General features: G+C 43.0%; 1 protein-coding gene across 1 annotated transcript in view; it reads right to left on the bottom strand.

Annotated features, from left to right (window-relative positions):
• LYST (lysosomal trafficking regulator) overlaps positions 1–27,774 on the bottom strand; it is a 574,932-nt gene that overhangs the window by 298,717 nt on the left and 248,441 nt on the right. Inside the window, exon 19 of the mRNA XM_083176391.1 lies at positions 5,403–5,540. Coding sequence (XP_083032517.1) covers positions 5,403–5,540 — 138 coding nt within the window. The remainder of the gene's footprint in view (positions 1–5,402; positions 5,541–27,774) is intronic.

The raw sequence follows: 27,774 nt of genomic DNA on the forward strand, positions 1-27,774 counted from the left end.
TGTCGGGGCCCAGGACCGCCACGCTGGGGGCAAGCCCAGCATCAAGTTAAGCTGCTGGACTGGCCCCAGTCTCCGTGAACCCTCCCTAGCCCCTGTCCGTGAGGTGAATGGATACCACACACAGGCATCCATTCGCCTCCGCTGCTGTCTGCAGCAGACAGCAGTGGAGGCTATGTGTGCCCCCAGCCCAACCTCCATACTGACCGCAGGACACTGTGGTCTGGAGGATGGTCTTCTCCATTGCTGTAAATTGGAGCTGGGTCGGATGACCCAGCATACCTGTTTACACTGCTCCCCACCCTATTTTTTTTTGTTACCCCTTTTACACTGACGCTGTCCTGGGTCCACCCCAGGTTTTTGCCTTGGTGTAAAAGAGGTATTTTACACCGTGCTCTGAAGAATAAAGATGTCAGAGCACTGTCTATACCAAGAATTTTTTTTTTTTTTTGTAACCCAACAATATTGTAAAACACACAATCCTCCTTAAGAGGCAACAATAATATCAGTAAAAATCCCTAAATAGAAACTTACTGTAAACATTACATGAAACACTGTATCGACACATAGGCACTTGTGTAACAAATAGAAATTTCAAGGAGCTCAAATTGAATGGATTTTTAATGATGGTTTGGTGTCTGATATAAGCTGAAAGATGGTAATTGCTGATTAGCATATAGCTCTAATAACAGACAGAGACCAGTTAGTATACTTTTTAGCATGCACACAGTAGATTTATCTAGTCGGTATTGATTTGAACATCAAAGTGTTTTCTTGGGTAGGCCCAGGAAACGCTGGGCATTCGCATGTGAAAGCCTCCTGCCCGCGTCCTGTACGTCCACCTCGCTGTGCGTTCCTTGGAGACTACGCAAGTCTACGAGGGCACCCAAAGAGAAGACCTGCACAGGCGCATAATTGCAGATGTTCAACATCAGTCCCCAACCGATCAGCATGAGGGCCACTGTTTGAAAGTTGCTGGATATAGAGAGATTGAGCTATGAAGATAAAGAGGTATGAGCAGAAATGGACTGGGGGTGGGGGTGGAGAGTATGTATACTAAAAACGGTCAGAGCTCAAAGTACATTCCAGAAGCTGGCATTTCTACAGGCTTTTAAATAGTACTACAATAAAAGAATATACAACATTATATGTATGTATAGTGCTTTTAACATGAGGTGTTCATTTAATACAAATGTCAAAACTCAAAAGTATTCGCAGATTGCCATGTACATATCAAAAATACATGTGTTGCAGTCCGTAATTTTTTATTTTATGATTTTAAAATGTTTTCTATATTAGCTAATTACCTAAAAAATAGCCTAATAATATAATTTGTCCCTTGACCTATACCATATAACACATAAATACCAATTCTGCTGTCAGTGAGGACTACCAAAATTTTCTCAATTGCCAAACTTCAGCAGCAAAATGGGTGGGATACGTTTAGCAAGATTATCAACAATTGCTTTACCAAAGCCCTGGCACAGCTTGTGACACTGTGATTTGCAACAAGGTTTAGGGTGCTTAAGATGACTCCTCCATCTTCTAAATATTAAAAATTGTGCTCAAATAAAATCATATGAAGAAAATTGTATTCAGCATGCAGGAATCACACTTGGCTACTTTTCCAGAAGACCTAAATTTCAGGAACTCCTTGTAGAGACCGGAAGGGATGTACACCATTACGCATCATGCCTACTTCCCAGGGCCGAAACTAGGGTTTCCGGCACCCGGGGCAAGGCAGTCATTTGGGGACGACAACGACTTGCCGGTCGCTGATTGGCTGAGAGAATTCACCCAATCAGCGTCCGGCAAGTCTTTTCAAAATCTGCTTCCAGCCCGGCAAATAGCATAGCTTGCTTCCAGCTGCCGCTACGCCCGTCCCCGGACCGCAGACCTGACAGCGCCCCCCCATGCAGCGCCCGGGGTGCATGACCCCCTAGCCCCCCCCCTAGTTATGGCCCTGCTACTTCCTAATTAATTGGATTGCACATTGAAATAAATTTAAGTATTTTGCATCACTACATGCCAGCACTGTAGGCAAACATACATTTGAATACATTATTATTAAAGATGGGAAATGTACAAATTAAGAAATAATTGCATTTTGTTATTTCACTTGGTGAACCCACCATAAAAATACCTCTAAATTTATTCTGTGACTACTAGTATTATTGATATAACAAAAACTACACTTAATAAAGAACTTTGTTGCTTTGAGATTCTTCTTTTCCCAATTAGAGGAACATTGTATTTATTAGTTCTGTTGCCCATGTATTTCTTATTATAGGAAATATTCTCAGATAGCCATAACATTTAGAGATTAATTAACATACAACATGATACATTTGATGGCTCCGGATTTTGGGTTGATATGGACAACAGGTCAACACAAGCAGAAGGTCCATATCTCATGTCTTTTGTTTTCCGGATATGTATTCGATTATGGTCTCAGACCATGGCTAACATGAAATAAAAAAAAACACACAAAAAAGGTGTAGTACTGTATGTCTGTAATAGAACAAATATAAGAGGGTACCAATGTAGTTTATCTATAATCAGAAAAGGGGTGTTGATAGGAGGAACTCCTATGTCTCACAAGAAGAATGGGCAATTGCAAAAATAAACATACCCAGACTCACAATACAAGGGGCCTGGACATGTGTATTAGTGTTCATTCTAGCACCTGCCAAACTTTGTCGCTGTCTGCTGTGGTGTTCCTAGCACAGGTCTGGTTTGCATATCAGTGCTGATGTACCGACCACACTGTGAGAAGCACTAAAGCAGACAGCGACACCCCAGGCAGGGAATAGGAACTGCATCGGTTTTCAAAGTTGGTGGGTGCTAGAATGAACACTAGTGTATCAAGGTTTAATTCAATTCCATCACTGTGCAAAAGATTAGAAATCTATAACTTCAGTCAGGAAAGGGTGTACAAAATTAACCGTAGAACGAATGTGTGTACGTTTACATGTGGTAGGAAATATAGATTGTGAGCTTCACTTGGGCAGGGTCTGATGTGAATGTTCAAATATTATCTGTCAAGCGCTGCAGAATATGTGTGCACTATAAAAGAAACTGTTAATAAATAAATAAATAAATAAATAGTTATAAAAAGCTATAAGCAGCTAGTGCTGGATCTAAAATTAAATGTTTCCAGAATTAAATGAATAAAACATTTTTAAAAAATAATCAATAAAAGGACCATTAGTTTTACATTACAAATAAAAAAAAATTACACAAGAAGATACACAGAAAACAACATTTTATATTTACATCCTAGTGTCATCTGTGAATGCAGATCTTCATTTGAAAATAATTCTTAGAAATGGTCCATCTTCACCAAAGGTACAATGAGGAAAAAAAAGTTGTTATATTATACATCTGGTTTAATTGTGAGTTTGGGTACACCAGAATGAGGTTTACTACTTACCTTCCTCGATAGCTGGTATGCAATTGCCCATTCTTTTCAGTGAGATGATGGAGGCCCTCAACAAAAACAACCCTTTTTTGACTATAGAAAAAACACGTTGCAACCTTCATATATTTGTACCTATATAGCAGGGGTGGGGAACCTCAGGTTTGGGGGCCTATGCGGCCCCCGTAGCCGGTCTGAGTGGCCCACCCACCCGCCCCGTGGCTTTGCCGAGAGTCAAGTACAGGGGAATTCTCGCAAGAGGTCAGTAGTTCTCGCAAGATTCCTCTTAATCAACAGAAGCCGGAGACTGTCAGCCCTATTCAGCGGCAGCCGCCGGAGCGTGGGATGGCTGCAGTAGGACAATTTGTAAGAGAATTTTTTTACATATGGCCCCGAAAGATTTTCCCCCATACAAACTGCCCTTGGCACAAAAAAGGTTCCCCACCCCTGCTATATAGACATACTACAATACTATCAATGTGTTTTATGGTACTTGTGTATTTTGGCGGCGCCCATCGCACCGCATACCATAACGCATACGATGGTATGCGATGCGACGCGATATCGTTCGATAGTGTGCGATGGCATACAATTTTCAAATTGTATGCCATTGTACATGGCATACAATGCCATACGATGCGATACGATGCGATGCGATTAAACATTGTATAAGCACCCTAATGGGTGCTTAATACAATGTTAAGCACCCTAATGGGTGCTTACAATGTTAAATGCACCCCCACGCCACCCCCCCAGGGGCGGCGGTACGCGTCCTACGACCTTTTCATACCTCCACTATCCACGTCGGCGTGGAGTTGAGAATAGAATAGTGTGGCGAGCGCAGCGAGCCACCGAGCGCGAAGCGTGGCGAGCCCCGCGAGGGGACGCGGATACCTGTGAAGCCCGCGAAGGGACGCGTTTACCTGTGAAGGTATCCGCGTGCGCTCGCCACGCTTCGGGCTTGGTGGCTCGCTGCGCTCGCCACACTATTCTATTCTAAACTCCACGCCGACGTGGATAGTGGGGGTATGAAAAGGTCGTAGGACACGTACCGCCGCCCCTCGCGGGCTCGCTGCGCGCGCCACGCTTTGGGTTCACGTTTATAGTGGGGGGGTGGCGTGGGGGTGCATTTAACATTGTAAGCACCCATTAGGGTGCTCAAAAGCACCCTTTTAGGGTGCTTATACGATTTTTCATCGTATAGGGGGTCAAAATCGTGTCGCATCGCATGCCATCGGGTACAAAAATAAGGTGACCAAATATATTGAACATTCATCATTCTGACAAGCACTGATTTATAATTAAGGCTACAAAATGATCTTATTTAGCATATCAAGAGAGGCTCTCTATATCTAATTGGTTGTTGTTGTTTTTTTTATATGGAAATCCTCAATAATGACATCACTAGTTTTGGCAAGTACATGTTTAAAGCATCACACATTGAATGTATCCTGCCCTGCCTCACCAAACCTGATTTACTGTACAGTATGTATCATATGTAGGTACTTATGTATTATCTGGGCTCCCATGTTAAATGCACCCCATTTTTTCATACCCCTACTATCCAACTACGCATGGAGCTGATTTTATATAGTGTGGCGAGCGCAGCGAGCCACCGTGCTCGAAGCGTGGCGAGCGCAGCGAGCCCCGCGAGGGGACGCGGTCTCATAAGAAAAACGGGAGCCCAGATATTACATAAGTACCCATATGTATTCTTAAAACTGTGTATTTACAAGCCTTAAATGTCATAAAACCTAATGATGCCCTAGGATACAAACTAATTCTCTAAAGGAGCTACCAAAACTTATGACAATTGGTTTACTGAGAGCTTGTGCTGTTTGCTAATGATGCCTGTAGGACAAAGTGATTTGAGTCCACAAATCAGGATTGTTTATCACCTATCCAAAAAAGGAAGTCCTCTAAATGTTATATATGCCTTTTGGAGTTAATGGAACATAAAAAAAAGTTAATAGCTAAGACAACATACCTGAAGAACCTGACATGCAAGCAGAAAGTGATGCACCACTCTGGCTTTTAGCAACTGCTTTATATTGAATAGCTTGTGAGGATGGTTATCTCGGATTAATATTTCTAAAGAGGTCAGCAGAGTTTCCCAGACGCCAGCCTAAAAAAGAAAACAAAGATCCAAATGCTGTAAATATGCATAAAATAGACATTACGCAGTAAAGTTTGTTGTGTGACACCAGACCCGGAGTGGCGCTTATTTTGTTATTATATATATCTATATCTATATATATATATTGTTCATTCTAGCACCCGCTATCTTTGAAAACTCATGCAGTTCCTCATCCCTGCCTGGGGTGTCGCTGTCTGCTGTGGTTTTTCCAGCAAAGATCTGGTTTGCATATCAGTGCTGATATACAGACCCCACTATGCTAGAAGCACTACAGCAGACAGCGACTCCCCAGGCAGGGAAGAGGAACTGCATGAGTTTTCAAAGATAGTGGATAAACAAATCATATAACCCATTATCGTAGCAATGATTATTATTGAGTATTAAGTATATAGGGAACACTTGATATATATCTGAATAAAAAACAAGTGATTAGTGTTAAAAGGAGGGTGAACTTTTTATAAGGAGTTCCGAGTTATACTAGGATGTCAATGAGCTGCTCTCAAATCATTTTTTGTAGACAGGGGAAGGAAACAACATATGGCAGCCATATATTAAAAGAAACTTTCGAGACATTTCAAGCCAACCCATATGAAATTAAAATGATACTCTAGGTAGAAACAGTGCTAATCACGGGACTTCCGTAAAAATCCACTGGGACAGAATTGTATTTCGGGTTGCAGCTGATAATTTAGAGAAAAACAATCTGTAGCCCAAAGGGAGTGTCTCCGTATGTCATGTGGCTTATATAGGTCACACTAGACACACTCTTGAGTGGGAGTAATGATAATATTATATGTAATCTCAATATAGTGGCTGACATTAAACCAAAATCTATAGACTTTAGGACAGTTCCACATACAATGTAGTAAATCAGCTTATGTCACCGCACATTTGAAACAGTTAGAATGATCAGAATTACCAATTAACATTCTCCTTCTTGGAGTGCAATACGCCCTATGTAACCACATGTGTATTAATAGTGGAAACTGAAAGAATAGTGGTTAAGGGAATGGCTGGAAGATCAGTCGTCCATTTGGGTTATGGTCACTAGGTCTACAGCATGATGGCCGACACCATTAGGGCGACATGTGTTTAGGTTGACATGTATTAAGGTCAACATGACCGTAAGTTAACATGGTCATTAGGTCGACACAAGGCTGAGGTCGACATGAGGAAGGTCGAAAGTCAAAGGTCGAAATGGGATTGTTCACATTTTTTGAGCTGACATGCCCTACCATTCACTAAGGTGTGGTGGGAGAATAAAATAGTGTGCTGAGCGTAGCAAGGCACCCTGCCCGAAGCATGGCGAGCACAGCGAGCCATGCGAGGGAACGTGGTGCTACGGTTCAGTGTCCATGTTGACTGTGTAGAAGTTCAGGACCAATAAAATGTGAAAACCTCATGTCGACATTTTGACTGTCGGCCTTCCCCAGGTCGACCTAACGAGTGTGTCGACCTAACGACCCTGTCGACCTACAATCATTTTGACTTAGTCATGTCGACCTAATTCTTGTCGACCATCATGCTGTCTTACCCAATGATCCAAACCCGTCCTTTATATCATTCCAAATTGTAATGAATCAAGTTAGATCTGTCATTTGATATGTAAATATGGCATAGAAGTAAAGCAGACATTATTGGTTGCTTGTTTTATCGTTACCCCCTTTCCTGTCCCTCTCTGACAATTCCGAGACTACATTAAAAGCATAACTACATAGTCGATAATATGTAAACAAAGGAATAATTAAATGAGGAAATTTATCACACAAGTCCTGATATGATAGAATTGTAAACCCCCCATGTCTAATATCAAACAAAGCCCTCCGCTTGACCAAGCAAGGCATTTTGTATCAATGGGGCACAGGTACTGATGTTGAACTGTAAGGATAAAAAGACTGAGTTGAATGTAGATAATTTCAACCTAGCTTGAGACAATCGCCATGCAGCACTGTAGTTTTAAGTTAAAAAAAAATGAACAGACACAAGGCGGGGCCACGGCTGAGCGGGAGTGAGGTGAGCGTGGTAGTAGCTCCTTCTGGCTGTATCCGAAGTAGAGCTGCTTAGCACCGGCGAGCATACCTGCTGGCGGGCGCGTGGTCTCCGGCGTGCACAGGCTGTTGGACGCCGGTGGCGAAGGCTTGTGTGCGGTCTCCTGCAGTGGGACGGCGGCTTCTTCAGCACCGCTTTGTGTGATGGCCAGCTGTCAGTGAGTGGATGGCAATTGTATTCTGGTTGCCTGTGACAAGACGGCGCTGCTGTGTGTGTGCTGCTGGATGCTGGGGAGAAGGAATTGGCAGACAAGCAAAGAGCACAGACCACCCGGCAAGCATGTGCTAAGGCTCCTAGAGGGGAGCAGACACCAAGAGCCCATATAAGCCCACTGGTACTAGAAGGTGGTGACTAATGAGGCCACAAACAAACAGGGATAACAAGACGAAAGCAGTGCTGAGTTGGTGGGACATGTGAGTAGCACTGTTATAAAGAAAAGAAGCATTTTAAAACTGATAGTTTTGAGTGCCACAGCATTCAGTCTGCAAAAGTTTGCAGGTGCAAGCATAGTTTGTGGACGCATTTAGGCTAATGAAGTACTTTCCCACAAAGGATTAAGCTCAGCATTTAAAACTTGGGTGTATCCAGGAGAACCTGGGGGTTCAACCCACCTTGCTGGGCGCAATATATTGTTCAAACTAGTGAACTGGTGAAAATCTGCGGAAAATAACTGTCTGCCAGCATGGGTAAATCCGGTAATACAGCGGCGGCTACACGCCTGGAAAAATATGCCAAATCCCAGGCAGGCAATACATCTCAAATCCACCCTTACTACCCCAAAAACCACCCCTGCAAAAGGGACAAACCCTGCTGCCACCCCAAATATAACTCTGCAGCGGATATTGGATGCCATTAGTAACAGCGAGGCACGCTTGCTGGAAAAAATAAGTGATGTGCAGACTGACATAGTACAGATCAAGCAAGAAGTAAAATCCATAAAGGATAGGATAAAGAAGGCTGAGATCCACGTCTCCATATTAGAAGATTCAGTACTTGACTTCCGCTTCCGGCATGAAGGAGTGAGCAACCTCCTTCAGAGCTCCGCTGACCGCGCTGATCCCACATACCGGCAACCCTGTCTGCAGACAAGAGATCGAGATCCCGGTCCCCTAGAAGAGTCCAGGAAGCAATGGACAAGAATCGGGGCCAAAGCGCGACCTCCAAACCGCCGTCTCAGCCGCAGCCACAACGGCAGGAGAAAAGGAAGGGGGAACAAAACATGGCGCCTGCTGACGACGCCCTGCAAGGTACGCCAGCACACACAAAGCCTATAATGGGAAACACTGCAGACCCCACAGAAATAGGGGCTGGGATGGATGCGGCACCTCTGTCATATAACGACATAACCACAGCGATAAATAACACGATGCAGCCCCTACTACAAAAGGCAGTTAGCGCCATCACGGAAGAAATAGCTAAACTAACCGGGCGCATCACACAAGCAGAGACCCGGATAGGGGCTAACTCAGATGACATAAATTCTCTGCAAAGTGCTGTAAGAGCTCTTGAGCTGGATAATAAACGTCTGAAAGACGGATTAGAAAACGCAGAAAACAGGGCACGCCGGAATAACTTGAGAATAACAGGAATACCAGAAAGTATAAAAGGACCTCAGCTAGAGTTCTTTATTAAAAAACACGCTGCCGGCATTGTTACAAATAACTCAGCAATGTGCAGACATGGTACTGGAGCGTGTTCACAGATTGGGACCTTTAACCTCACAGGAGAAAGCTAGACCAAGAGTTGTCATATTTAAGGTGCTAAATTTCCTGCACAGACAGGCTATTTGGATAGCGTCACGCAAGAAAAACCCCATTACATGGGAGACACATGTCTTGAGGATATTTCAAGACTTTTCAATTGAGCTATCACAAGCCAGACGCGCTTTTGCCCCAGTATGTACAACCCTGGCCAAGGAAAACCGCAAATTTTTCCTTATTTATCCAGCAAGACTAAGGGTTTTCTCTGGATCCTCATTTAGAGACTTTGAATCCCCAGATGAAGCCACTAAATTTGTGATGAAGATGTCACCAAGGCGAGAGGAAGGAGACATTGCCGATATCTCGGATGGGTGATGCAAAATGATCCCTGAAAAAAAAAAAGGGGGAAAATGGAACTCACTTTCTTGGCCCAGCGGATTCCTGGTTGCATACTGTGACTAAATTCAGGACTGACGCTACACTTAGAATGAGTATCTTTTTTATACTAAATTCTTGAGTGAAATGTTTTACCATGATAGTTATACATATCTAAAATCTAGAAGTTTATACTGCGATAGAAATAAGCAATTAAGATTGTAAGTTTAGGTTAAACAGAGGTATAATATGGTACGCAGACATATAGTTAAATTATAAAATGATATAAATGGGATGGACGTGTGCAGAGGGAGCTATGCCGATTCTCATTCTGCCATATTTGAGCTGCTCCTGCTCTAGGCTTGAATAGAGCAGGAGACATCATAAACGGAAGTTTAGGTTATGACTTAAAGTAGTTGCTCTACATTTCTTTATGTTTTTTGTTATGTGTTTGTCTTGTCTCTTCCTGTCATGTACTGCCCTATCCCTTCCTATTCCCTTGCGGGCAAAAAGCAGGTGTCCTATAATACTACTATATCTTAGATATGTCATATAAATTGGGCTCGTTAAATATTAGAGGGATCCATACACCAGCAAAAAGTAGAAAACTCCTTACGTACTTAAATAAGCATGGTGTGGAGCTTGTGTGCTTACAGGAGACTCACCTTTTAGCGCCGGAGGTCAAAAAGTTGCAAATGCTAGGCTGGGTGGTATTGGGTTCTGCTACTTTGAATTCTAAGTCATGTGGAGTGGTTACTATGGCGAGAAAAAATATCGATATCCAGGTTGTGTCAACAATTTCAGATCCAGGAGGGAGATATCTATTGTTGAATATCAAACTTGAGGGAAGAGAACTAGTCATATGTAACATATATGCCCCTACTCAGTATAAGAAAAGCTTCTTCACTAACTTGTTAGCTAAATTGCATACATTCGATCCAGTTAAACTAATAATATGCGGGGACTTAAACTTAATCTCATCTCAAATGCTGGATAGATCTCCCCCCCCCCCCCAGAAAAGTAACCCCCCTGCCTAAAATAGGAGTTCCATATCTTACTAAAGAACTTAACCTGATAGATGTATGGAGGGCACACAATCCGACAGAAAAAGACTTTACGTGTCTATCCCTGACTTATAACTCTTGGTCGAGAATCGACTATGTGTTAGTGGCAGAACCATTATTCTCGGCAGTCACCTCACCAACCATTTGTCCCCCCACATTATCAGATCATGGGCTAATTTATATTACATTGACATTTAAAACCCCTGCTGACACAAAACCCATGTGGAGATTTCCATCAAACCTAGCGCAGTCGGGAGAGTTGAAAGATCATCTGTCCACGGTCTGGAAACATTTTAAAACTGAGAATGCTGAATATGAGCAAAATAATCCAAATATTTTTTGGCAAACAGCCAAAATGGTGTTGAGAGGGGAGATCATTGCATATGTGACCAAACTAAAAAAAAAAGCAAAATGGTAAAATATATCGAATTACAAGCTAGACTTACTGACGCCTTTCAGAGATTTAAACATAACCCTACATCCTCAAATAGGGAAACATATCAATGGCACAAACATGTTTTAATGAATATATACAACTGATGGGGGATAAGTATCTTTTCAACATAAATTCAAAGTTTTTTAAATATGGTAACAAGGTGGGGAAAATGCTTACAAATTTACTGAATGGATCTAAACCCCGAATATCAGTTTTACCTCTCTTGAAAGAGGATGATACCCTAACGACCTCAGATCTGGAAATTACTCAGATCTTGAGGAAATATTACCTAGAATTATACTCGGCTCCGAACACCATGCAGACTGCTGGTGGAGGGGAAGAAGAAGAGCACTCTGCCCCGAATACACCATCATCCTACTGGGATACACTCAGGCTCCCACAAGTCCCAGAACAATACTTAACCTCTCTTGGTAATCCCATTACTAAAGATGAAGTGAATTGGGCCATTGGTCGTCTGAAATTGGCCAAGGCCCCTGGGCCGGATGGCTATTCGAACGAGTTCTTCAAAGTTATGGCCCCACATATAGTGGACTCATTAGTAGCCACCTTTAGAAAACTTCCTGAATATTTCTCTGACGCCTTGATTAAAGTCATCCCTAAGGCAGGGCGAGATCTTAAATTGGCAGGGTCATATCGTCCCATCTCCTTGCTGAATGTTGAGTACAAGGTGTTCACAAAAATTATAGCAGAAAGATTAAAACCTGTGATGCCACAAATAATTAATTCCGATCAGACGGGTTTTATTGCTGGCCGACATTCGACTACTAATGTGAGGAGAGTCTTGGCAGCCATTCAAAAATCACATGCCTACTCCAGAACAGATGGGGTCAATAACTTGGTCTTGGCCTTGGATGCCGAAAAGGCATTTGATTTGGTGCTATGGCCCCATCTGTTCAAAACATTAGAGAGGTTTGGCTTCCCACAGGACTTTACCAATATAGTGCGCACCTTGTACTCAAACCCAAAGTCATCCATTGCATGTAATGGTCTTATCTCTGCTCCATTCCGGCTGCAAAGGGGAACCAGGCAGGGGTGTCCTTTATCCCCACTCCTTTTTGCAACTGCAATCGAGCCACTGGCAGAGGCCATTAGAACATCACCATTAATACAAGGTATAAAAATAAAAAAGGAGGAACTAAAGATTGCATTATTCGCCGATGATGCCTTGATATTTATTTCCAAACCAGAAAACACTATCCCGGCCCTCTTACACCTCATAGAGTCCTTCGGGAAAATATCAGGATTTAAGGTAAACCTGACGAAATCCGAATTGATGCCACTTGGACACTGTGATATAGAAATATTAAAATCAATAGATATCCCATTCCCAATAACACAAGCGCATTTTAAATATCTGGGGGTATACATATGCAATGATCTCTCCCAGCTGTATGCACTCAACTTCTTACCAATAATAACGCAAATGATAACCAAGCTAGATGCGTGGATAGACCTCCCTGTCTCGCTACTGGGTCGGATGGCAATTATTAGATCCATAGTATTCCCTAAATTACTATATCGCATGCAAATGCTCCCAATAACAATCCGAAATACAGAGATTAGTAAATTAGAGTCAGCTTTTAATAGATTTCTATGGAAAAACAAGAGACCAAGAATTGCTAAAGATAAATTAAAACTTTCGGTACTTATGTAGTATCTGGGCTGCCGATTTCTAAATCGGGTACATCGCATCGCATCGCATGCGACCATCGGATGCGATGCGATGCGATGACCCGATTTTTCCATAGGAATCAATGTTAAAATGGACTGAGTCCATTTTAACATGGAATTCAATGGGAAAAAGGGGTCCTTTTCATACCCCTACTATCCAAGTGGGCATGGAGTTGGATATAAACCTGTGGCGAGCGCAGCGAGCCACCGAGCCCGAAGCGTGGCGAGCGTAGCGAGCCCCGCGAGGGGACACAGAATACCGTCCGCTCGCCACACTTCGGGCTTGGTGGCTCGCTACGCTCGCCACAGGTTTATATCCAACTCCATGCCCACTTGGATAGTAGGGGTATGAAAAGGACCCCTTTTTCCCATTGAATTCCATGTTAAAATGGACTCAGTCCATTTTAACAATGATTCCTATGGAAAAATCGGGTCATCGCATCCGATGGTCGCATGCGATGCGATATCGCATCGCATCGCATCTGATTGTATGCCTTAACTTAAGGCATACAATCAAAAAATCGGCAGCCCAGATACTACATAAGTACCAAACTTTCGAAAGCAAAGGGAGGGATAGAATACCCGGATACACAAATGTATGCCCTAGCTATATCTTTTAGATATATTGGAGATTGGATACTAAACAGATCCACCTATACAAACTATATACTAGAACAAGATATATTCTCTCCTTACTCACCAGGGGCACTCTTGCAAGCCAATAGGCGAGATATACCCTCTTGGATCTTACAACATATATTGTTTAAAGATACATTTGCGGCATGGATACGAATTAACAAGATCTGTGGCGAAAATCCCAGAGCTACCAGATATATCTCGCTATGGGGTAACCCCTCGTTCTTACCATCAACCACTAATAGCCGCTTCAATACTTGGAAGGAAAAAGGACTAGACACCTCAAACAAAATTTATGACCCAGGTGGAAATATATATCCCTTCGCTGAACTGTCAAGAAAATACGATCTGCCTAAAACTCACCTCTTCATGTATTTTCAGGTGAGACATTTCCTCTCCGCATGTAAGCTCCACACCAATATGCTTCCCTCAAAGATTACGCTTTCACAAGTAAAATCAATAGATACATTATTTTATTATATAGAGACTAATGTTTACAAATTGAAATGTCTTTATCACTTACTTATTGATAATAGATTTGACAGTGAATCATTATGGTTAACATTAAGAGATAGATGGAGAGTGGACTTGGAGTCAGACATTAACACGACAACGCTTATGCAGGCAAATGAGAAAGCCATGAAAACCTTAAAATCCGCATATCTACAGGAAGTCTCCTTTCGGACCCTTCACCGTGCATACATAACACAGCATCAACGCCGCCACATGGTACCAGAAGAGACAGGACAGTGTATTAAATGCAGAGTGGCCGTTGCTAATTTCCCACACTGCATGTGGGACTGTCATAAAGTAAAGCGATTCTGGTGCAAAACGGTCTTGTTCATTAATGAAATCTTTTGCAACGAACTTCAAACCTGACCCGTTGGCATGTATGGGACTTAACTTTCAAAACTGGAACACTGAAGAACTCAGAGGTCTAACGTTATCGCTCCTATATCTGATTGTAACCCTGGCAAGGAAATGTATTTTAACTTTTTGGACAAAAAAGGCCGCACCTCAACTATCCACCCTCAAACAAAAAGTCACCCAGCTACTATTTTTTGAACGGAAGTACGCTAAATTAGACTTGCATAAAGGTGTTGTTAAGTTTTATTTAAAAAGGTCACCGTATATTAACACTTTAGACGAAGCCACAAAACTACAAATATCAGCAAACTTAGAGGTACAGATGTCTTAGTGATGTGTTAAGATAGTAGTTAATGTGACATGAATGACATATATATAGAATTAATAATACACTGGCTCTTGCCCTGGATTTTTCAACACCTGCCCTAATCCCCCCCCCCCCCCCCCCCCATCTTCACCCCCCCCCTATCCCACTTTCCCTGACTCCTGGCCTTCAAAATTTAATCCTACTATCCCTTCCCTTTTAACCTTTGTCTTTTTCGTATATTTGTTTGTCTTCGTATGTCAGGTTGTTAAATGAGAATTGTATATAATGTATGTTTTAAAGAATTCACTGTATGTTCAGGTGAAAACATTTGAATGATAAAGCCCACTCCATAATGTTAATATAATAATAATTATATAAACCCTGACTACTGACATTGGAGTAGAAGATTGTCAACAACATCATTATGTATATTACAATGTTTCTTTTGTATGTTTGGCATAAAAATCGAATAAAAAGATTTAAAAAAAAAAAAGAAGATTCAGTACTTGTTTCCTAGCACGGCGCCAGCGATAAAGATTTTATCCATCGGGACCCCTGAAATCGCGTTGATCGCATCGCATGCAACCAAATCGCATGCGATGAGATCGACGCGATTTTTACATTAGAATTAATGTAAAATGGTCCCTGAGACCCGATTTTACATTGGCCCCAATGTTAAATGGCCCCCAGAACCCAATTGTTATTGTTTCTCAACACTGATGGGTCAAATGCCTCCCCCCCCCCATTGTTAATGCCACCCCACGATCAACACCAACCCGAAGCATGGTGAGCGCAGCGAGCTCGCGAGGGGCGGCGGTACGCGTCCTCCGACCTTTTCATACAGTACCCCCACTACGGCGTGGAGATGATTATATGTAGTGTGGCGAGCCCCGCGAGGGGCCGCGCATTACTTAGCAGGTATTACGCATCACCTCGCTGCGCTCGCCACACTTCGGGCTTGGTGGCTCGCTGCGCTCTCCATACTATATAAAATCAACTCCACGCCAACGTGGATAGTGGGGGTATGAAAAGGTCGGAGGACGCTTACCGCCGCCCCTCTCGGGCTCGCCACGCTTCGGATTGGCTTTGATCGTGGGGTGGCATTAACAATGGTGGGGCATTCGGGCATTAACAATGGGGGGGGGGGCATTCGTCATGTTAAATACCCATAAGGGTGGGTATACAACGAAAAATCGGGTCCATTGGCCCATTTATCATTGCTCACTATGTAAAATCGCGTCCAATCGCGTCGCAATTTTTTAATTGTCGGGGAAAAGGTTAAAAATAGCCCTGAAATCGCGTCGGTCGCGTCCATCGCATACCTTATCTTAAGGTATGCAATCAACTATGACGGGCGCCATGCTAGGAAACAAGTACCGAAGATTCTAATAATAAATTGCTGCGGTCTGTTGATGAGATGGCAGGCAAGATTCGAGAGATCAAGTACAAGCTATCGGATGTTGAAGGCAGGTTACGCCATAATAACATAAGACTCGTGGGGCTCTCGGAGAGAGTGGAAGAGAGTGATGCTTCTAAATTTGTGGAACAATTAATACTGTAAGTGATCATTATAATAGTGCATCATTCTCTGGGCAATTTGTGGTCGAAAGGGCGCACAGAGTTTCAGCTCCACTCGGTCCCCACCTCCACAACGTACTATGATTCTGAAAATGCTTACCTATCAGGACAGGGACGTAGTTCTGCACTTGTCACGGCAAAAGTCCCATTGGGTAATAAAGGGACGGAATATCTGCCTTTCCAGACTTCTCATTAGAGGTCCATAAAAGTAGGATCAAACATGCAGATATTAAAAGGCGTCTGAGAGATCTCGACTAAAAATATTTCATGCTGTTCCTGCAAAACTCAAGATTATTTTTGATGGTGAATCTCTATTTTTCCAAACTCCAAAAGAAGCCTGAGAATGGTTAGAAAGAAGGGCACCAGCAAATGTTAGCTGGCTTCTTAAAGTATATTATCTGTGATTATCATCTTGGATATGTATGGGGAAAACGCAATTGTTTTCCTAAGTGGTCGCTGGGTTAATACTCCTGTAAAAGGGAGATGACCAGGGGACCTCCACTTTAAGTATACCAGAATGTTATTTGTATAGTATATGATTAATGCTGATGTCGCATAAGTATCCTCTCTTCACTACTAAGGAAGTGGGAGTGGGGTTAAGTAGAAGAATTATAGCCAATTGCTAAAGGAGTGGTGTGTGTGTGTGTGTGTGGGGGGGGGGGGGTTATAACTGCCTCCCTGTGCTAACCAACTAACCAACCTGGTCCAGTATTAAGTATGCCCAGGGTGAGGGGAGTAAATGTTGTGTAATGTGTGTAAATATTTTGAAGAGGACAGAGAGGAAGCGATAATTAACACGTTGTTACCTGTGGGTGTAACGAGGGGAGCATGGTGTACACTAGAAATAGCTATCTTATAAAATGAATGGTTTGTATATTAACATGTAATACCAGGGTATGAACGATAAAATAAAAAGTTTATTAGTTATACGCCAACTTAGACAAAGCATTGCCGATATAGTATGTTTAACTGAAACTCACCTGATCGGAGTAAAGTTACAAACACTCTAAAGAGCCTGGGTGGGCAATGTATACCATGCTCCCTTTACATCCTCAGCATGAGGTATCTCTGTACTTTACACAAAAAAACAGTAGCGTTTGTATGTAAAAGGCTAAAAATTGACCCAGGAGGTCGAAATATTTTTTTAGACTGTGTTATCAATATTAGACATATACAACTACTTGCTGTTTATATCCCTCTTCCATTTTCTTTTGATATTCTGGTGAAGGCTGCTGTTTTTTTTTCAATTTCGCCGGATGTGCCAGTAGGATGTTTGGGAGATTTTAACAACGTGATAGACTCCCAGTTAGATAGAGTGGTAATGATAGCAGCTCCAAGAGCTTTGGTAATTTTTTTGGGGACATGGGATGGGTAGACCCATGGAGGAAAAAAAATCCAGACCTAATACAAATCTCATGTTTTGCTGCATCATATGTTACCTTCTCCAGAAAATATATGTTTTTGATATCCAGAGAATTACTGCCTCATGTATTAGAAGTGAGTTACAAGACCAGGGGTATCTCAGACTACTCCCCATTGGTAATAGAGCTATCAGAATCCATTGATAGGGGATGCCAGTTTTGGAAGTTTGATGCCTCATGGTTAACAAACATATGTGCCCATTGGCAGGTTGACAGAACAATGGAGTGAGTTTTGGCTCATAAATAAGGGATCTGCTTCAGAGACTATAACTTGGGATGCCTTTAAGGCATACATAAGAGGTACACTTAAAAATAGAACGGGAGAAATTAGAAGGGCAAGTAGGCAGAAAATATAGGATCTTGAAAGAACATGCAATGAATGTGAAGCGAAATATCTGAATGATAATACCACAGATCCAAAAAAAAGTCTGGGAGAATGACAGAGAAAAGTGGCTTGATTATATAAAAACTGAAAACACAAAGAGTATGAAATATAACAGCGTTTATATGCGAACTCTGATAAATCAGGTAGTTACTTAGCATACTTGACCCATGTAAATAAACCTATAAATTCCATTCATAAGATTCTAGACAAAGATGGGGTGATGCAGTATAAGACGGGGGATATAGGTACAGTATTTAGGGACTATTTTTGTAAACAATATGAATCAATATCATCATAGAATCAACTCCAAATTCAAGAATTTCTAAGTAAAATAAATCTGCCATCTTTAGCGGGGAAGATAGTTATAACTTGGTAGCTCCCATACGGTTGGAGGACATAGTATGGGCGATCAAAGCCCTACTGGGGGGGGGGGCAAGGCCCCAGGATTGGACAGCATCCCCATCGACATTTATAAAAAAATATTCACAGTTTTTCACTCCACTGTTATTGGAGATGTTTACATCTTGTTTGAACACTGGTGAATGTCCTCAAACCATGATGGAGGCAAGATTATACTCATGTCCAAACAGTGTAAGGACCTTTCAGACCCCAAAGCATACAGAGCAATAGGTACTTGTGTACTAGCACGGCGCCCATCGCATCGCATCGCAGACCATAAAGCATACGATGGTGTGCGATGCGATGTTACGCGATGGCAGGCGATGTTATACAATTTTAAATTGTATACCATCACATTGTATGGCATTGTATGCCATTGTATCGCATATACAATGGTATGCGATTTAAGAGGGAGAAAAGAAAAAGAAGGAGAGAGGGGGGGTAGGGGAGTGGCATAGTGTGTCCATGCAGTATCTCCGGTCTCCCATCTATGGCCTTTATTGTAGCATACAATGATTAACAGCAGCATTCTAGAATGTCTCTGATAAGTCTCTGGAGTCGGGCTGGGAGCTGCCCCCAAGCAGCATCCAGTGTATTCATGGCATGAGCCGTAACTTAAATTACAAAGTCTAACCTGGCTGAGGGGCAATGAGCGGAGGTATGGGGAAGAATAGCCAACTCGTAATCTCTAACATTTGCATGAATTTTTCCCTAACTTCTGGGTCTAAGGTAGTGAGATATGGATCCCACTTTTTGTGAAATTGGTGCATCGAGCCTCGGGGAAAAGTATGGCTACTCTTTTTGTCGAAGTATAATTGCTGTAGCATCATGGAATGAAGTTGATTCATAGAGGGGGAAGTTTTTACAGTCCAGTTCTTCAGGATAAGCTTCTTGGCTACAGTAAACATTATACAGGTACACCACCGATTTTCCGGCATCATCGGTTCCAGTGCCGTTCCGGATTATCGATTTTTCCGGATTATCGAAGGTTTTATGGATGACTAGTTTTTTAGTGATTTTACACCTTCATCACATTTCTAAAGCAATAATTAGTAAAGTATATGCAACAGCATAATATTAAAGAATGAATAAACACAGTAGAGTATGCAAAACGGTTTATTACAGTGTAGTACGTGCTGTACAACCAAATCAGGTATTGGGTACATTTTGAACAAACATTAAAAGTAAGGGCCTTATTCTAGTTCACTCTTTCTGACAAAATCCTTCTTAGATGGACAGAACCATGTGCACTCCAGGTGGGGCTGATGTAACATGTGCATAGAGAATTAGATTTGGGTGAGTTATTTTGTTTCTGTGCAGTGAAGATACTGACTGCTTTATGTTTACAATGCAATATAGATCTCACATTGAAGTAAAACCTCACCCAAATCTAATTCTCTATGCACATGTTACATCTGCCCCACCTGCAGTGCACATGGTTCTGTCCATCTAAGAAGGATTTTGTCAGAAAGAGTGAACTAGAATAAGGCCCAAAGTGCAGTATGAATTAAAGTCACTACAGGTACAGTACTCTAAACCTCCTACAGCATGACAGTAACTAACCCCCCTGCAGCCAAACACTTACTACGCCATATGTACGTACCTCCACAGCTGAACTCTAAAACTTCCACAGCCCACCTCTTATCACTTACTGTAAACCTTCCACAGCCCACCTCTAAACTTTCCACAGCCCACCTCTAAACCTTCACAAGCCCACCTCTTACCACTTACTGTAAACCTTCCACAGCCCACCTCTAAACCTTCCACAGCCCACCTCTAAACCTTCCACAGCCCACCTCTTACCACTTACTGTAAACCTTCTACAGCCCACCTCTAAACCTTCCACAGCCCACCTCTAAACCTTCCACAGCCCACCTCTTACCACTTACTGTAAACCTTCCACAGCCCACCTCTAAACCTTCCACAGCCCACCTCTAAACCTTCCACAGCCCACCTCTTACCACTTACTGTAAACCTTCCACAGCCCACCTCTTACCACTTACTGTAAACCTTCCACAGCCCAACTCTAAACCTTCCACAGCCCACCTCTTACCACTTACTGTAAACCTTCTACAGCCCACCTCTAAACCTTCCACAGGTCACCTTATACCACTTACTGTAAACCTTCCACAGCCCACCTCTTACCACTTACTGTAAACCTTCTACAGCCCACCTATTATCACTTACTGTAAACCTTCCACAGCCCACCTCTAAACCTTCCACAGCCCACCTCTAAACCTTCCACAGTCCACCTCTAAACCTTCCACAGTCCACCTCTTATCACTTACTGTAAACCTTCCACAGCCCACCTCTTATCACTTACTGTAAACCTTCCACAGCCCAACTCGTATAACTTACTGGAAACCTCCCACAGTCCAAATCCCCCTCCAACCTAATCATCATCTTGGACTTGAAGTATTTCAGGTGGGACAGTTGCATCTGGGATGCCTGGGGAATAGGGACCTGTTGTAGAAGTAGAAGGAATTGGATATGCTAGAGTACTGGTTCTGCTCTGAGGCAAATTCTTACATAGCTTCTTAAACATGATATCAAGTTGAGGTTGTTTCATAAGTTTTGACCTTTCTCTGTACAATTTTTCTTTCATCAATTGAAAATGCATTAGTTCTTGTGCTGTCACAAAGTTACGTTGTTCTAGTCCTTTGATTAGCTCACTTGTCATCTCAATCAGTTTGTCAATACTAGTGGGGATTTCAATTACATCTTCTTCACTCTCACCATCATCACTGTCAATGATTTTTTCAGGATTCAAAACCATATCTATTATTTCAGAGTCAGTACAGTGACGTACAACAGGTATTTCAACGTCAACCTCCATCCACTCTGCTAGGTTTTCTTCGTTCAGCCTACTTGATAGATCGTTGGCAGCAGTTCCAGTACCTGTACATCTTTTTGCATATTCAAGTAAATCAAGAACACATTCTTTATAATTTGCTCCACAAAATCCTGTGAAGGCAATACTTTGATCTTCATCAGGTGCGTTTTCAAACACCATGGCAGGCCACAACTTATGCCATCCATTCTTTAGTGTTAATGAATTTACATTCTCCCAGGCACTAGCAACAAACCAAAGAACATCTTTCATGTTAAAGTCTTTGATAAATAACTAAATAGGCTTTCCTGAATTCACGAGTTTCATGAAAAGTGTGCGATACTTGGCCTTCATAGAGCGCAATATTCCTTGATCTTGTGGTTGGATAAGCGATGTACAGTTTGGTGGTAAGTATGCTGTAAAAACATTATTTTTGCGCAGCACTAGGGTGAGCTGAACTTCTTATCCAGGATAAGAATAATTTTGCAGTCCTCTGGTAGGCCTACAGATGTGCAGTGTGCTCTGGCTTCTGCCACAAAATACTTTGTAAACCACTCTAGCATTAACTCAGTGGTAATCCATCCATTTTTATTTGCACAATAAATTACAGGATACACTTTAACACCTTTTAAAGCCCTAGGGCATTTACTTTTTTCGATCACTAGTGGCTTACATCGGTGAGTTCCGGCAGCATTGGAGCAGCCTAAGACAGTAACTCTGGGGTTTATTCTAGTTCATTCTTTCTGACAAAATCCTTCTTAGATGGACAAAACCATGTGCACTGCAGGGGGGCAGATGTAACATGTGCAGATAGAATTAGATTTGGGTGAGTTATTTTGTTTCTGTGCAGGGAAAATACTGACTGCTTTATTTTACACTGCAATATAGATCTCACTTTGAAGAAAAAACCCCACCCAAATCTAATTCTCTCTGCACAAGTTACATCTGCCCCACCCGCAGTGCACATGGTTTTGTCCATCTAAGAAGGATTTTGTCAGAAAGAATGAACTAGAATAACCCCCTCTGTCCTTAGATTGTTTAAACCCTGTGGGGGCTTCTTCATCCTCCATTGATAAAGTTTTCCTAGGAGTGCATCTCCAATAAAGTGCAGTTTCATCCGCATTATAAACTTGCTGGGGGTGAGGTTTTTGTCAGACACAAGCTTTGCAAACTCAACCACATACTCTTCAGCTGCTTCATGGTCTGCAGACCGTTTTTCTCCACACACTTTACGCATCGAAATTCCATGACGTTTCTTAAACCTATGCAGCCATCCTTCACTGTAATCACACTCATAGTCAAGGTTTAGTGCTTTATGAAACAACTTAGCTTGTTCCTGTACCATGATGCCCGACAAGTCTACACCATCACTCTGACGTTGTCGAAACCATTCCAGCAACACTCAATTAAGCTCAGTGCTTTTACCAGTTTTCATAGTTTTCCGAATGCTCATTTGCTTCTTCGATTCACTTTCTGCAAAGAACTGCAATATTTTCTCCCTTTGCTTTTTTATGTCATACACTGTTGAGGAACCGAGACTGTATGTATCACACAGCTTCTTCACTGACAGACCACGGTCAAGTTTTTGTAATATCTCAACTTTTGCCTGCATCGATATAGACTTGTGTTTACGCTTTATACCTGTACGACGACTGTTCTTGGAAGGCCTAGCAGCATTACTGTCACTTGAACTGTCTGCGGATGCCAAAACAGCCCCACTGCTGCTTGCTGTGTCACCTGCAGTGTGCTTGGAAGCTGTACCCAGTGGCACTTGCTCATGCTGTGTGTTCAGCCCATGTGCTGTACTTGCTGGGACCTTGGCCACCATATGACCCCCACTGCTGCCTGCTGTGTCACCTGCAGTGTTTTTGGAAGCTGTACCCAGTGGCACTTGCTCATGCTGTCTGTTCCGCCCATGTGCGGTACTTGCTGGGACCTTGGCCGCCATATCACCCCCACTGCTGCCTGCTGTGTCACCTGCAGTGTTTTTAGAAGCTGTACCCAGTGGCACTTGCTCATGCTGTGTGTTCCGCCCATGTGCGGTACTTGCCTGGGCCTTGGACGACATATCACCCCCACTGCTGCCTGCTGTGTCACCTGCCGTGTGCTTGGAAGCTGTACCCAGTGGCACTTGAACATGCTGTCTCTTCCGCCCATGTGCGGTACTTACCTGGGCTTTGGACGACATATCACCCCCACTGCTGCCTGCTGAGTCACCTGCAGTGTGCTTGGAAGCTGTACCCAGTGGCACTTGAGCATGCTTTCTCTTCCGCCCATGTGCGGTACTTGCCTGGGCTTTGGACGACATATCACCCCCACTGCTGCCTGCTGTGTCACCTGCAGAGTGATTGGAAGCTGTACCCAGTGGAACTTGCTCATGTGTGTTCCGCCGATGTACGGTACTTGCCGGGACCTTGGACAACATATCACCCCCACTGCTGCCTGCTGTGTCACTTGATTTCACCTCAGACGCCATAATGCTTCCTGTGTCACCTGCAGTGTCCGCGGAAGCTGTACTCACTGAAACTTGCGCCTATTGCGTGTTACGCCCATGCGCAGAAAGTGTTCCGGATTAAAAGAGTTTAACGGACCTCTTAATCCGGACAATTTTGCTCTGTCCGGATTAAAAGAGTTTAACGGACCTCTTTTAATCCGGACAAATTTGTTTTGTCTGGATTAAAAGAGGTCCGTTAAACTCTTTTAATCCAGACAGAGCAAAATTGTCCGGATTAAAAGAGGTTCCGGATCAACGGTTGCCAGAAAATCGGTGGTGTACCTGTAGTAAGCATTTGGTATAATGGTTCGACTGATGCCATGGAGGTCCACTCAGAAAATATAAGACAGAGACTGGCGCTAGGAGAGGGTAGAAGGGTTAATTTGAAATGAATGTTGATAAACATATATACCTTATTCCAGAAACGTCTTATTTTTGGACAGTTCCACAGGCAGTGGTAGAGGTCGGCTCTCGTACTCCCACATCTGGAGCATGTAGCATCAAGTGTAGGATCAAAGTGGGCGCGTATGGATTGCGACATGTAAGCCCTATGTATAGTTTTCACATGGACTTCTTGCAAATATGCTGAACCCAGCAGCTTAAGAGAGGATGCATATTTAGACAGAAACACATCAGGCGAAGATATAGACGGCATTAGTCAATGCAAGAGAAAGATTCTGCTGGAAGTTTTGTTAGTAGGTCATATACGTGTTTCAGTTTGTGTGGAAGTTTTGTCCATTTATGTAAAAGTGCTAAGATGTGGGGAGGATTGGTGGTGATCGGGAGTGTGAGAGATAGTGACTGAATATAGTGGCGTGTCTGGAGAAACATTAAGAAATGAGAATTTGGGAGGTCGAATGTGGATTTTAAGGTAGAAAAGGTAAGGATGTTTCCTCCTGGATCAAACACTTGGTTCGCTGTGTTGAGTCCTTTTGATTTCCATTGGAGGAAGAGATTGTTGGAAAGGGAGGGTGGGAAGGACGGATTGCCCCATATAGTGACCTAGCGCGACGCAGTGATTTCCTCCCAATTTTCTATGTAATTTGACCCAGGAGTGGTAGGTGTCATGAAACAAAGGGTGCTTTAGTATATCCGGGGGGAGTAGAGATCTCTTTGAGTGAAGGAGAGCGCTTAAAGAATAGGGATGGAATATGTCTAATTCATAGTCAGTGTACGTGCTTTTTCCCAGGATCCAATCTGCCGCATATCTTGAGAGAATAGAGGATGAATAAGAGGGGAAGTCAGGTATGCCCGCACCCCCATCTAACTTATGCATGGTAAGTTTATTATAGGCCAGGGGTGTCAAACTCAAATTCATCGGGGGCCGCATCAGCAGTTTGGTCACCCTCAAAGGGCCGGTCCCCCAAAAAGTACAAATGACAGAAAACTTGTACAAGGTGTACTTTAAAGCAGTATGAAACAGGACATGCATATAACAATAATGCGATAACAAAAATGGTGGGCCATCAAACACAGAGCTATGCTGCAGAAATTTAATTCCACATCCAGTACTAATTATATTGAGGTGCAGGGTTCAGTGGTAGACAGGGACAGAAGGTACATAGCTGCCTTAGGGATGCTAGAGGAGGTGACACCATTTTGGGAAAGACATTTTAATGTGGGCTAGCAAGATAGACACGCAGTGACTAAAGGAGAGCATGGCCTGGTGTGTAAATGTCACCCTCAGTGACAGAGATCCCCACGTACAGCGACCAGCCCGAGCTATACACTACTAACCTATTTCAGTCAGCCGCCTCGCACACACGGTTACCGCTACTACCAGCAGTCCAGCACGGATCGCCAGCTGCGTGACGTCCCAGTCCCAGCAACCAACCCCGCAGCTCCGGCGAGCGAGCGAGTGCGCGTGGGGTGGGTAAGAGGAGGGGGCCTAGGCAGGAGCAGGGACACACAGCCCCTGCGTGCTATCTCCTGGCGCGGGCCACATGACGAGGTCTGGCGGGCCGGATTAAGCCCGCGGGCCTTGTGTTGGACACCCGTGTTATAGGCAATTCTAGATTTTTTTCCTCTGCCAAATGAATTTGGTTACTGCTTGTCTCAAACGTTTTCTGTCTGATGGGGAAATACTGTAGGGGAGCAATTGCATCACATAAAGAAGTTTGGGAAAAATTATGGTTTTAATTACTGCTATTCTGCCAAGTAAAGACAATGGGAGGTCTAGCCAGCCTTCCAATTTTGTGATTAGTTTTGTTATGGTTGGCTTGTGATTAAAGTTGTATAGCTGGTCAACGTCTACTGCAATTTGTATACCCAAATATTTAGAATGGGAGGTAGTGACTTTGAAAGGAGAGGTGCTGATTGTGTTGGATAGTAGTGTTTGTGAGAAGTGTAAAGGTAACAGTTCAGACTTGGTGATGTTAATTTTGTAGCCCGTCACCGCACCAAACTCTGCTATAAGTTTTAGTATTTCCCTTATAGACGTTTGCGGTTCCAACACGAACAAAAGCATGTCGTCAGCAAACAACGATACCTTTAATTCGGCCTGTCTAATTCGGATACCCTGATATATTGTGGATGCCCTTAAAGCCATTGCCAAGGGCTCTAGAGCTATTGCAAAAAGCAAGGGTGAGAGGGGGCACCCCTGCCTGGTTCCCTTTTCTATCACAAAGGGGGTGGATCAAAATCCGTTACATGATATCTGTGTTTGAGGGTGATGATTCAAAAGTTTAAGTGGATAAAGGAGTTTGGAAATCCAATACAAGACAGGGTTAAGTGCAGGTGAGACCATTCAATTAGGTCAAATGCCTTCTCGGCGTCTAGCGAAAGGATGGCAGAGCAGGCGTCATGTGTAAAAGCCTTGGCTTGAGCAAGAGCGGCAATGACCTTTCGTACATTTTACAGTGGAATGCCGACCCGCAACGAACCCCGTCTGATTGGGATGTATAATTGAGGGGAGCATAAGTTTAAGTCTATCGGCTATAAGTTTTGCTAGAATTTTATAGTCCAAATTGAGGAGCGATATTGGGCGGTATGAACCCAGGAGGTATAGGTCCCTTCCTTTTTTGGGTAGGATCTTAAGGACAGCGGAGTTGAAATGCGGTGGGGGGGTTTTAGTATGTAGAATGGAGTTGTAGACTTGTGTTAGTATCGAACTTATTTTTGGTGACAGGAGTTTATAGAATGCACTACAGTAACCATCCGGGCCAGGGGCTTTATTGGGTTTTAGGTGCTTAATAGCAGAATCTATCTCCTCTTGCAATATTGGAGCTACAAGGAAGGCTGACATAGCAGGGATTACCCAGAGGATAGGTTGTGGAATCCCATAATGAAGGGTGAGTGTGAGTATCAGTGAATGGTGTTTGTGAAGATATATTGACGGGGGAGGGGGAGTTAGCCCCAGGGTTTGATGGAGTTGTTATGCCAGGGGAGGGGTTAGTTGCTGTGTCCATGGGAGGGTTTATAGAAGAGGAGTATAGTTCTTTATAGAACAGTTGCATAATCTGAGCAATTTCCTTGTTGTTTTTAGTAAGAGGGCCTTGGGGAGTTTTTAGAGGGTGTACCACTGCTGGCTTTGTGGTTTCTTTTAACCACAGTTTGCCTGATTTGTTTCCGAATCTGTGATATTTGTAATTGACTGCAAAGAGGTATCTATCTCCCATCTCGGATATGTAGTTTTCAAGTTGTGACTTGGCCGTTAAGTATTTTTGTTTCAAAGAGGGAGAAGGATTTTGCTTATAGCTAAGGAAATGGTCCGATAAAGAGTTTTGGAGAAAAAGGTATTTTTTTGTGTAATCTTTATTGGAAGCAGCAGTGTAAGAGATCAATGATCCTCTTAAAACGGATTTTATGGACATCCAGAAGAGGATCGGGTTCGTGGACTGATGTTCCTCATTCGTTATGAAAAATCTTCCCAGGCTGCTTCCAAAAAGGATTTGAATTTATTTGATTTCAAGAAGTGGGATGGGAATCTCCACAGACGTGAAGCACCCTGTTCTTTGGGAATGTGTAGTGTGATAGTAGCCAGTGCATGG

This window comes from Crinia signifera, chromosome 3, assembly GCF_055691185.1.
Source record: "Crinia signifera chromosome 3, ASM5569118v1, whole genome shotgun sequence".
Taxonomy (NCBI): Eukaryota; Metazoa; Chordata; class Amphibia; order Anura; family Myobatrachidae; genus Crinia; species Crinia signifera.